At 38.4% G+C, this 12,607-nt stretch overlaps 1 protein-coding gene across 3 annotated transcripts in view; it reads left to right on the top strand.

Annotated features, from left to right (window-relative positions):
- The first annotated feature begins 226 nt into the window (after positions 1-226).
- LOC516008 (CD200 receptor 1-like) overlaps positions 227-12,607 on the top strand; it is a 63,520-nt gene continuing 51,139 nt past the window's right edge. For 2 of the 3 annotated variants that reach the window (XM_024987554.2, XM_024987684.2), the window contains exon 1: positions 227-545. In XM_024987554.2, the coding sequence (XP_024843322.1) occupies positions 479-545 (67 nt within the window). In that variant the 5' untranslated portion in view covers positions 227-478. The remainder of the gene's footprint in view (positions 546-12,607) is intronic. The other variant, NM_001099374.2, reaches the window with a different exon arrangement.

The following is a 12,607-nucleotide window of genomic DNA, read 5'->3' as shown; positions in this document are numbered from 1 at the left end:
CTGTACACCTCTTCAACCTGGAGATAACTTTTAAAATTACGATGACTGGGAAATTTACAGGGATGGGCCAAATATAGATAAATATCTTGTTTTACCTTTTAAACCAAGTTTGTCTTGGACACGTTCAGTGCCTTACTATAGGGTTTATCTGTGTATAGCAGAAGTGAGAGAAGGACCAATGAGCTGAAAGATAACTCAATCAATCCGCTTCCTCTGTCTTTGCTTCAGTGCTTCATACAGGAAATCTATTGCTGTGTCAAGTTCCAGAGAAGTTTCTTCTGTTCCAAGTTACTAATCTGGCTGAAACACATAGAGGTGAAGGAAGGGGCTAGGAGGAAAGAAGTGCTGAGCTGCTAATGGGCTAAGAAGATCCAGCACGGAAGAGTCAATCAGACAGAGCCTCACCATGTCCACAGCTCCTTTTACACCTGTGTGGACGAACAGTGCTGAGTGAAGGGCAGAAAATAAGGAAACAGAAATGCCCTGCACTTGGATAACTTCTGATCTTCAGCTACGACTAATTTTGACTCTCTTCTTTGTTGCAGGTGAGTTTGAATTTTCTTTGGGAGGGTGACAGGAGAATGACAGGTGAGAAACGTGGTCACAGCTTTTCCTGCGCTCTTTGCCTTTCTTATGGGGGCAGAGCACAGCAAATACAATCAGAGTTATGGGGGAGGGGAGAGTTTCCTCCTGGATTAACTTTACTTTATTTTTCTTACTTTCCCCTTTGTCTCGCTTATTTTATTTTTCATCCTACTACACTATACGTATATCTTTACTTTACCCCACTGCCTACTTCCTCATCCCCCCAACATGTTTTTAGGGCAAGGCAGAATAAATTACTTTCTAGTAGCAATCCAAGTCATCTGATGAAAGTGGAATTCTTTTCGTCTCTTCTTAAACCACTTAAATAATAATCCCAATCTATTTATGTCTGTATTGTTAACAGTATAAATTAGGAAAGTTTATTGCTGTCTTGTCACTTTCGATGAGCAGGCACTTTTAAAAATATAACACATTCACAAGTTTGGTGTTGTGTCTGTGATGTAGGTCTGCATTTATTTTAATATGTGTGGGCTGTCAGAAACTCTTTCTGGATTAGAAGACACACTCTTCAACATCTAGGTTCCTGCAAGAGTTGTGGAGAAATTGGGGCTGTTGTGGGGGTGTCCTGGTTTCACTACTGAGGGTTGGTAGGAGTTGATGTAGGAGGGAGTTTTCAGGTTTCACTTTTAGTTGATGGGAGCAGTTGCAAGGAAACATTTGGTTTAAAATTTTATAGTTTAGTAATTCAAAGAGAAAAATTTATTTTTTTCTCATATAAAGGATTTTAAAATACTGCCCGTCTTCCAGGAAAACATCTACTTTTCCTCATGTAGGTGAGCACATGTAAAGTAACTGTGCTGTATCACTGAGCTTTTCTGGGGAGTGCTTTCACATAATTTTTCTCCTTTGATCAGCACAGCAACCCATCGAAGTAGACATAGAAGACATTTTTCCACCTTACAAAGAAACTGAGGTATAGAGAGTTGAAATTTGTCCCAGTTTATACTACTAGTATATGACAGTCATACCTAGTACTAATATACATTTGTAAGCAACACTAAACATCTGAATAGGCAGTTTTCCTCAATACTTAGTCTTTATGCTTCTCACTAACAAGCACCATTAAGTCAATAGGTAGTTATAAACTGAATGGAGTATTTACTCATTTAAAAAAAATCGAATCAGCTGAATCTTTTAGTAGTTGAGATCTTGTTGTAGAAAGTTTTTATAGAAACCTGTACAGTACCCAATTTGGCAGGGAATGTCAGCTAGACAATGAGTTATTTATGTTAAGCTGCAATGTGACTTTGGGGTAAAAGAAAAAAAAATCATGATTAAAACATAATCGATAATTTTGAATTTGATAGTTTAAAGGTTTGGATTTTAAAACTATTTCTAACCACAGCTAGGATATACTACCAATGTCAAATCCCTGAGATTTGTGCTTCTATAATTATAGTGTTATCAGAATATTTAAGAGAAAGATATGGAAAAGCAAATTATATTTTGTGCAGTGATTTGACATGATAAATTCACCATGAAATAATTCAGAATAATGATATGTAAAGCCCTTGGGGCATGAGTTTATATCTTTATTACTAATACTGCTTTGTTATTAATACTGCCAAACAGAAATAACTCACTTTATTAGACAAAACAAACTCACAAAGAAGAGAGCTAATGACTTCTCTGAACATGCCATTAAAGAACACATGTATACCTGTGGCGGATTCATTTTGATATTTGGCAAAACTAATACAATTATGTAAAGTTTAAAAATAAAATAAAATTAAAAAATAAATAAATAAATAAATAAATGCCAAAAAAAGAGGAAAGTAAATTTAATATTTTCCTCAATCCAATATGTCTAAAGTACTACCATTTAAACATTAAATCAATATAAATTAAAAAAAATTATTTACTTTTTTGTTTACTTATTTGCTTTTAAATTCAAGTAATGTGGTAGTTGATGGATAAGATTTATTAAGAAAGTGTCTGAGAGGGAAAAATAAAAACAATGCTAATCATCCATTGCAGAGAAAAGCTCTCTAGCCTTGTATCTAGTATCCTTCCCTCAAACTCCCTTTACCGCACGCCACGTCTTTCTTTTTATTTTATACTATTGTCTTCTAGATTTTTTTCTTGTGTTCAGATTATATGTTGATGTCCGCATCAAAATGACTCTTTTCTTTTATAAAAGTCGCTAATATTTAGATTATGAGTTACTGAAAAGAAATCCTCCTTTTTTTTTTTCTTCTTTGGGCTAATTTTAACCATTTATCATTATCTTCCAGTAGGGGGCAGGCATTCACAAGAGGAGATAAAAATCAAGGGAGGGTTGAATGGCAGCTTTGGCAGGTTTGCAAAAGATGGAAAAAGAGATTAAAAGCAATGTGGAAAGAAGGTGTTTGTCCTCATTGATTTCAGTCTTCCTTTTCTAATTTGCAATAGCTATGAATGTACACATTTTAGTAATTTTTAGGTGTGGTATCCTTTAAACATCCATGCTTAAGCAATTAATAAATGGTCAATACCGAAATCAGATTGGTTGTATTCTTTGCAGCCAAAGATGGAAAAGCTCTGTACAGTTAGCAAAAACAAGACCTGGAGCTGACTATGGCTCAGAATATCAACTCCTTGTTGCAAAATTCAGGCTTAAATTGAAGACAGTAGGGAAAAACACTAGGTCATTCAGGTATGACCTAAATCAAATCCCTTGTGATTACACAGTGGAGGTGATGAATAGATTCAATGGATTATGTCTGGTGGACAGTGCCTGAAGAACTATGGACAGAGGTTCATAACATTGTGCAGTAGTCAGTGACTGAAATCATTCTAAAGAAAAAAGAAATGCAAAAAAGGCAAAGTGGTTGTCTGAGGAGGCTTTACAAACAGCTGAAAAAAGAAGAGAAATGAAAAGCAAGGGAGAAAGGAAAGATATACCCAACTGAATGCAGAGTTCCAGAGAATATCAAGGAGAGATAAGAAGACCTTCTTATGTTCACTTCTTATGTGAACAATGCAAAGAAATAGAGGAAAACAATATAATGGGAAAGACTAAAGATCTCTTCAAGAAAATTGGAGACATCAAGGGATCATTTCATACAATGATGGGCACAATGAAGGACAGAAACAGTAAGGACCTAACAGAAGCAGAAGAGATTAAAAAGAGGTGGCAAGAATACACACAAAAAAGAACTGCACAAAAAAGGTCTTAATGACCCAGATAACCATGATGGTGTGGTCACTCACCTAGACCCAGACATCCTGAGTGTGAAGAAGTCAAGTGGCCTTAGGAAGCATTACTATGAACAAAGATAGTGGCGCTGATGGAATTCCAGTTGAGCTATTTCAAATCCTAAAAGATGATGCTGTTAAAGTGCTGCTCTCAATATGTCAGCAAATTTGGAAAACTCAGCAGTGGCCACAGGAAAAGGTCAGTTTTCATTTCAATCCCAAAGAAAGGCAGTGCCAAAGAATGTTCAAACTACCATACAGTTGAGCTCATTTTGCATGTTAATAAGGTTATGCTTAAAATCCTGCAAGCTAGGCTTTGGTAGTACGTGACCTGAGAACTTCGAATGTACAAGTTGGGTTTAGAAAAGGCGGAGGAAACAAAGATCAAATTGCCAATATTTGTTGGACCATAGAGAAAGCAAGGGAATTCGAGAAAAACATCTGCTTCATTGACTATGCTAAAGCTTTTGGCTGTGTGGATCACAACAAACTGGAAAATTCTTAAAGAGATGGGAATTTCAGACCACCTTACCTGCCTCCTGAGAAACCTGGATACTTTGGCCACCTGATGCAAAGAGCTGACTCATTAGAAAAGACCCTGAGGCTGTGAAAAATTGAAGGCAGAAGGAGAGGCTGATAGAGGGTGAGATGGTTGGCATCATCGATTCAATGGACATGAGTTTGAGCAAACTCCAGGATACAGGGAAGGAGGGGAAGCCTGGCATGCTGCAGTCCACGGGGTTGCAAAGAGTTGGACATGACTGAGCGACTGAACAACATCAACAAATCCTTTTGGCATCTGCAGATTTTGGTGTCTGCAGAATCTCTTATTTTGCCCCTCATACTGATAATTTGTGTCTTCTCTTTGTCAATCTGGTTAGAGGTTATTGATTGCATATATAATGTGTGTGTGTGTGTGTGTGTGTGTGTGTGTGTGGAGAGAGAGAGAGAGAGAATAGGGCCTAAAAATTATTTGCCACCTACATTCGAGAGATCAAGCTAAAATGAAACACATGGAGAACATTTTAAATCAGTCAATCTTGAAATGGTGTTGGAGTTATTGAAGGCTTTCTGGAGGAGAAGGGTCTTGAATGATAGGTTTGGATAGATGGGGAAAGAAAGATAGGAATTGGGAGGAGCAGGTGTGCAGCATGATTAAAGGCAGATGATTCAGGGAGAGAAAGCACTGTAGCTTGATGTAACAGAGATTGTTATATGATCTCAGGAAATAAGGCTGCATTTCAGGCATCCTTAATCAGTAAACAAAGGAACTTGGAAACTGTAACTTTTGGGGGAAATAATAAAATAAAATTTTGGAAAAAAAATGTGGCAGCAGTATCTCATTGAGTGGGAGTGGTACTTGGTAAAGCTTTATTTTGAAACAGGGGCAAGGGTTCTTACCCTTGAGTTTCCATTTTAGGAAGGTCCATGGTATCACTGAGAGTCATTGGTGGCTAAGAAGGGAAGTTTCTTTGCAGAGGAAGATGTTAAATTCAATCTAGAGATGGCAAACACACAGGATGAAAATCTCTATTGGTACTTGGAAGTATAGCACAATCCAGGTTTCGTGAATTATTCATGGTGGAGGATCCCACAAAAAGAGTACACATTGAGATAAAAATGGCAGAATAAGCTCTAGAGATTTTTGGATTTGGGTCCTAGGAATGATAATTATTTCTTCTTCTTTATAACAGAAAATAAGATCTGAGAAGATGTGGGAAAAGAGACACTGTAGTATAGATGGAATGCTTCACTTTAAAAAAGAGGACAGAAGCTCTTCTGAAATTGCAGACTAAGATGAGAAGTTGTATGTAGAGATGCTAATAGGTTGAGGATAGAAATAAGGAAATGGGAACAAATCAGAGAATTCCACAGTAGGTAAATTCCTTTCCAACAAAGTCACGAGTATTTCAGTTAATGGTGCTAGTTAATAAAATAACTTGGTTGTCATTTGGCTTTCTGCTGTATCTGAAAAATCAATCTGTACAGTGATTAAGAATGTAGTAACCATGGATATACTTTTGCTTCTTCCCCTTGTTGTCATCAATACAGATTTGAAAATTCCTAAATAGGATTAGGGAGCAGATCTGTGGCTACAAAATGACTTGGGACTGTGTGATGCTAATTGCTCCTAAGAATCAAACCATTACTTTTTTAAATAGTTATAAACTTTAAAAGTTGAGTTTTGAGCAGAGAAAGTTTATTAGTGAGGACTCTTGGAAGCAGCAGCTGGAAAATAGGGCAACGCAGCAGAGGGGAAAAGGCCAGCAATCCCAATCATGACACCCTCATCTGACTGCATGTGAATTTCTGGAGTTAGAGTGGCTCCAGAGAGGCTCTGCATTGAATCAGAATGTCTTATGGGCCTCATTCTCCAAATCAGTCAACAGATATGGACTGCTCTGGGTAAAGTCTGACTTTGCTTGGGATAACTGAGATGATTTCTGAAGGTGTGAGAACTGAAGGCCGTCTGCTGGCAGTGCTCCTAACAGCAGGAGCAAAAAGTCATTCCTAAAATAGGATTCTGGGTACACGTACTATCTCCACCATAGCTGCTGTTTCAAATATTCTTCCTCCCTTCCTGAATTTCTGAGTTTCTGTGTGATGCTATTTCCCTTCAACCTAAGTAACTTCTACTATCCTCACTAATAGTGTAGTCCTGCTGGCGAGGAATTCTCTTGGTTTCCTTTTATCTGAATATGCTTCATTCTTGCATATTTATTCTTGCATATTCTTGCTGGATACAGAATTCTGGTTGACTTTTTTTTCTTTCGTCACTTTAAAAATGTTGCTTTACCATTTCTGATGAAAAGTTGGCAGACACTCAAAACACTGTTCCTCTTACTCTAATGTGTCATGTTTTTTCCTGGCCACTTTCAAGATTTTTTCTGTTAGTTCTCACCGCTTATAATGTGTCTACGTATGGTTACTTTTATATTTATCCTGCTTGAGGATTACTGAAATTGTTGAATCTGTAAATTTATGCTTCTTGGTAAATTTAGGGAAATTTTTAATCACTATTTTCTCCAAATATTTATCTACCAGCTTTCTAAGTTAGACATTCTGCTACTTCATTGAAGGCCTTTGTGGCTAACATAGGTTTGTTTGTTTTTTTTTTCTTCCAGTTATTTTTTTTTTCTCTCTGCTCTTCAGATTGGATAACTTCTATTGATATATTTTTAAGTTTGCTAACACTTTCTTCTCTCATTTCTATTCTTCTGTTAAGGTCATCTTATATTTTTCTATTTTATAGTTTCCATTTATTTTGTAACTTGTTTCTTTCCTTTCTGTTGAGGTTTTTCTGTTTCTTCATTCATTGTGAGCCTATTTTCTTTCATATCACTGAGAATAGTTTAATCTCTACTTTATGGTACTTGTCTGATAATTGCAATATGTGGGTCAATTTGAGGTTGATCTCCCTTTAATGTTTTTTTTTTTTTCCCCTCCTAAAAATGGGTCACAATTTCCTGGTTCTCTGTACAGTGAGTAAATTTATTTATATTGTGACTATTACATCTTAGAGGACTATATTCTATTACTTTGTTGATTTTTTTTTTTTTTTTTCAGAAAACATTGAACTTGGTGGACCTCAAACTAAAAACTCTCTTTTGGACAATATTTTAAATCACAGTGCTTTTACCTTTAGTTGGTTGGCGTAAGTGTGCCCTGCCATGTGGGGCTTGGGATTAGCCAGAGATGTGCATACAGTTTATATAAGGAATTTGAACTCTCTCTTTCTGCCTCTCTCAATTTCAAGAGCCCAAGGTTGCCCCGAAATCTATCTTTTTGTTCTTCAGAAAAACTGTGGATTTTTTTTCCTCTTAGAGTTTTAGCTGTCCAGTATCCTGCCAGCTGCAGTATTTCCTGGGACTAGAAGTGATAAATATGGGAACCTTTCCTTCTTTCAAGATTGATACCCCTCAAGAATCTCACTTTTTCTACTTTCCCGTGGCTTCAGATAGCTTTTATATTTTGTCAGAATTTGCGGTTGTTATTGTGTTGAAGCTTACAGGGCCATAAGCCAACTGGAACTTTCTTCGTCTGTCTTTTTAATATCATTGTGATTTTTTAAATATCATTGTGTTTTTATGAACTGATATTGATTTGGTTGGCTGTATTGTCTTAGATGTTGAAATTGAATGTTCAGTTCAGTTCAGTTCAGTCTCTCAGTTGCGTCTGGCTCTTTGTGACCCCATGGACTGCAGCACGCCAGGCTTCCCTGTCTATCACCAGCTCTCAGAATTTAATCAGACCCATGTCCATCAAGTCGGTGATGCCGTCCAACCATCTCATCCTCTGTCGTCCCCTTCTTCTCCTGCCGTCAATCCCTCCCAGCATCAGGGCCTTTTCCAGTGAGGCAGCTCTTTGCATCAGGTGGCCTTTTTGCTTTCTAAATTTCCTCCATGCATTGACTATTTTGTTACCTTTCATTTTTCTAAAAAAAATCTCACTCCCCTTCCCCCCATTTTCTAGATTCTTATGAATCTCTGTATTCAATTTAAAGATCTATAATGAGATATAATTTAAATCACTAGGTATGTCATCTTTAAGAACTTACTTGCCCTCCCGACCTTAAACCGTAATTTCCTTATTTGTGGAATAAAAGAAATGCCTGACAGTATTAAGAAGTATTGAACTTTCAAACAGGAAGGACTTTAGAAACCTTCAAATTAAATTCTTTCATTTTATACATGAGCAAATAAAGCCCAGAAATGTTTAAGGAATTACTAAAGACATTACTCAGCTTTTTAGTGCATGAGCTGAGCTTGGAACTCCTCCATAGCAACAAAAAATAGAGGGGAAAACAGATGTGGCAAGTATATGTGGGAAAATCCATGATTTTTTGGTGTGATATACTTGAAATAACAGCAAGCATTTGAGTGGTGAGAAACAGTGGCATAAGGACTGAGATTCTTGTTTAGGAAAAATAAGTCAAGGTTCACAACACGGACTAGCTTTTTCTGTCAATCAGTAGGTAAGGAGGTGTTTGCCGTGTGTCAGACACAATGTTCTGTTGCAGAAACATAGATCTTGCTCTCACAGAGCTTAGAATCTGTTAGGAAAGGTAGACATTAAATTAATCATCACAAATAATTTCATAAAATAAAATGAGTTAAGAGAAATATAGGGTGACATGGCAATGTGTAATTGGTAAGCCTGATCTGTTCTGAAGATCAGGGAAAACTGCTCTTTGGAAGCGAGGTTTAAAATGAAGAAGAGCATAAAACAGCCAGGCAAGGAAAGTTGAGGGGATGAATATTCCAGAAAGTCAAACAGCCTATATGAAGGCCGAGGGAGCTAAACTGTGACTGAAGTGATAAAACAAGGAGAAATCAACTGTACTGAGGCCCAATTCAAGTTCTGGAGGTGGGGGATGATGGTGAAAGAGGAACAGGTGAGACCTGGGGAAATACCTTTACAAAGGTGCCTGAGGATACAGGCAGGCTTGTGGAGAAGGAGACAGATAGGGAGAAGCATACGGTGGTGATAGAGGTGCAGGAAGGAAGGGGTTTTAGTTGTTGTTCCCTTGCTCAGTTGTGTCTGACTCTTCGTGGCCCCACCCCATGGACTGCAGCGCACCAGACTTCCGTGTCCTCCACCATCTCCCAGAGTTTGCTCAAACTCATGTACATTGAGTTGGTGATGCCATCCAACCATCTCGTCTTCTGTCGTCCCCCCTTCTCCTCCTGCCTTCAATCTTTTCCAGCATCAGGGTCTTTTCTAATGAGTTAGCTCTTCATATCAGGTGGCCAAAGTATTGGAGCTTCAGCATTAGTCCTTCCAATGAATATTCAGGACTGATTTCCTTTATGACTGACTGGTTTGATCTCTTTGCTATCCAAGGGAGTCTCAAAAGTCTTCTCCAACACCACAGTTCAAAAGCATCAATTCTTTGGTGCTAAGTCTTCTTTATGGTCCAACTCTCACATCCATACATGACTACGGGAGAAACCATAGCTTTGACTATACAGACCTTTGTTGGCAAAGTAATGTCTCTGCTTTTTAATATGCTGTCTAGATTTGTCATAGCTTTTTTCCCAAAGAGCAAACAGCTTTTAATTTCATGGCTGCAGAAGAGGAAAGTGGTTAATACTGCTACTGCTGCTAAGTCACTTCAGTCACGTCCGACTCTGTGTGACCCCATAGACGGCAGCCCACCAGGCTCCCCCGTCCCTGGGATTCTCCAGGCAAGAACACTGGAGTGGGTTGCCATTTCCTTCTCCAATGCATGAAAGTCAAAAGTGAAAGTGAAGTCACTCAGTCGTGCCCGACTCTTAGGGACCCCATGGACCACAGCCTACCAGACTCCTCCGTCCATGGGATTTTCCAGGCAAGAGTACTGGAGTGGGGTGCCATTGCCTTCTCTGAAAATGGTTAATAGCATCAAAATATGCCAAGCAGTCCAGGAGCATAAGCACTGAAGAAAGGCCTAAAGGTTGACTGCAAAGGGCCTGATGACGTTCAAAATTGTGGCCTGAATGGAAGGACGTAGGAGCCACAAAATTGCTAACCTTGAGAAGGGCATGAGTGGATAGGAAATGGAGGCTGAGGGCTCATACCACTAATTCTAGAAGTTTGGTAGCAAAGAAAAGAGACAGGATCACAGCTAAAAGGAGAAAGCAGAATCTGATTTTTTTTTTTTTTTCCTGTCAACAGAGGGGAGCCTAAGTGTGTTCAAAGGGTGTTCTCACATAAAGTTTTAAGTTGCTTAGTGATTTTTCTTTGTCCTTGCCATTTTGTTAATTTACTATGGAATACTATGCCATCTTTCCCTATGGTTTATGAATCTGCCTGCAATGCAGGGAATGCAGTTTCAATCCCTGGGTTGGGAAGATCTCCTGCAGGAGGAAATGGCAACCCACTCCAGTATTCTTGTCTGGAAAATCCCATGGACAGAGGAGCTTGGTAGGCTATAGTCCATGGGGTCGAAAAGAGTGGAACACGACTGAGCACACATGAGCATCTATTACATAATTTGAGAATGTCTGGTTTTATGATTTATTTTTGTGATATTGACACTTTTGGAAAAAAAAATGTTCATGTAGTAAGTAGTGAGTGGTAGGTTCAAAATAATTAAGTCTAGTTGTTTTCATTCTCCAAAAAAAAAAAAATCATTGTATCTGCCCTTTACTGACTCTCTCTTAGACGTTACTCAGAGGTTGTTCTGAGCCAATAATTTGAAGTTAGTTTCCAGATAGAGTCACCCACAGGGCCTAAAATATTAAAGATGCAGTGATGCTATCTGAAGCCTAAATGCAAATTTCAGGGCATCTGGACTTTCACAAATTTTTGTAGGTAATTCTGATGGGAGCCAAGATTAAGAACACCATTTCAGGTCTTTCTTCATCACCTAAACTATCCCCATTGTCCCAGCTCTACAGGCTGCTCACCTTCAGATTTACCCTTCATCCAATGTGGAATTTAACTTCCGCAAATGTTAAGGTTTCTGAGAGCCAGCACCTTGCCTTATTCATTCTACTATTCCTAAAGCTCTGCACAGCTACCTGACACTGAGTAGGTATACTCACAAAGTGTTTGTCCACCTGCGTGTTTGTGTCTGCTCAGTTTCTCAGTCAGGTCCAACTCTGTTATGCCATGGACTGTAGCCCACCAGGCTCCTCTGTCCATGGGATTTCCCAGGCAAGAATACTGGAGTGGGTTACCATTCCCTCCACCAGGGGATCTTCCTGACCCAGGGATCAAACCTGTGTCTCTTGGGTCTCCTGCATTGGCAGGTGGAGTCTTTACCACTGCACCACTCAGGAGGCCCAGGTATACTCAGAAAATGTTTGTCAGCCTAAACTTCCTCAAAATGTCTCTGGTATCTGTAACCACTCTTGCCCTTTATGCTTCGCTCTGAAGAACCAAGTGTCAGCCTCTTCAAAAGCAAACCTTCATTTTGCATTTGTCTCATCCCCTCCCACAACCTCTAGGATCCTGCCTGCCAGTTAGCCTCCTCCACTCTTGTAACTGCTAGCGCTGCCTCTGTCTACAAATACGCTGTACAACTCAAATACCCACTAGAAAAGTCCTTCTAGTTTCAGACATTGCCCCATCTCTCTCTTTCAGATTTGACATGAAAAGATAAAGTTACTGTCTCATTCTCTGATACTTTCAGGGTAAAAATTCTTGAAAGAGCAAGTCTACAGTTGTTGACAGTTGCTTCTGCTTGGGTCCTTGCCATTGTTCTCTATTGCCTCTGTACTGACACTACTACTCTCTTACAGCTCTTAATGGTCTCTGAATTTTGTTAGCAAATCATAATGTCTCTTACTCCTTACTTTAAAATTTTTCATATATGACTTGGCCTTGATTACTTGTGTCTTGAAAACTTCTCTTTCCCTGGTTTCAAGACCCCACATTTACCTTCTACTTTTCTTCATTGTTTCTGCTAACTTTACTTCCTTCATTAGATCCCTAATTTTAAATGTTTCAAGACTCTCAATTTGGCCTTGTCTTTAATTTCCACATCAAAGACAGTGATGTGGCAGTCCATGGGCTGGATCTGGCTTAGAGACACTTTTGACTGGCTCATGTAATATTTTTGAAATTTTGAATTAGCTGCCAATATTTTTAAATTGGGAGAATTTACCCAAACTCCCTGAGATGGTATCTAGGATTGCTATGAGGATTGAGTTAAATTATATATATAAAGCACTTAATACTATGTCTGAATATGAAAAACATTCAAAAAATTATATCATAATTATCATTTTACAGTTTCCAAAGCTCTTTTATAGATATTACTTCATAACTTATTTAATTGGCCCCTAAAGACCAACTTTTTGTTTTTTTCTAAGAATTATAAACTATATAAGCATTA

The sequence above is a fragment of the Bos taurus genome, chromosome 1, assembly GCF_002263795.3.
Source record: "Bos taurus isolate L1 Dominette 01449 registration number 42190680 breed Hereford chromosome 1, ARS-UCD2.0, whole genome shotgun sequence".
NCBI lineage: Eukaryota > Metazoa > Chordata > Mammalia > Artiodactyla > Bovidae > Bos > Bos taurus.
The sequence above is the reverse complement of the archived record's forward strand: the minus strand, read 5'-3'. Positions and strand labels throughout refer to the sequence as shown.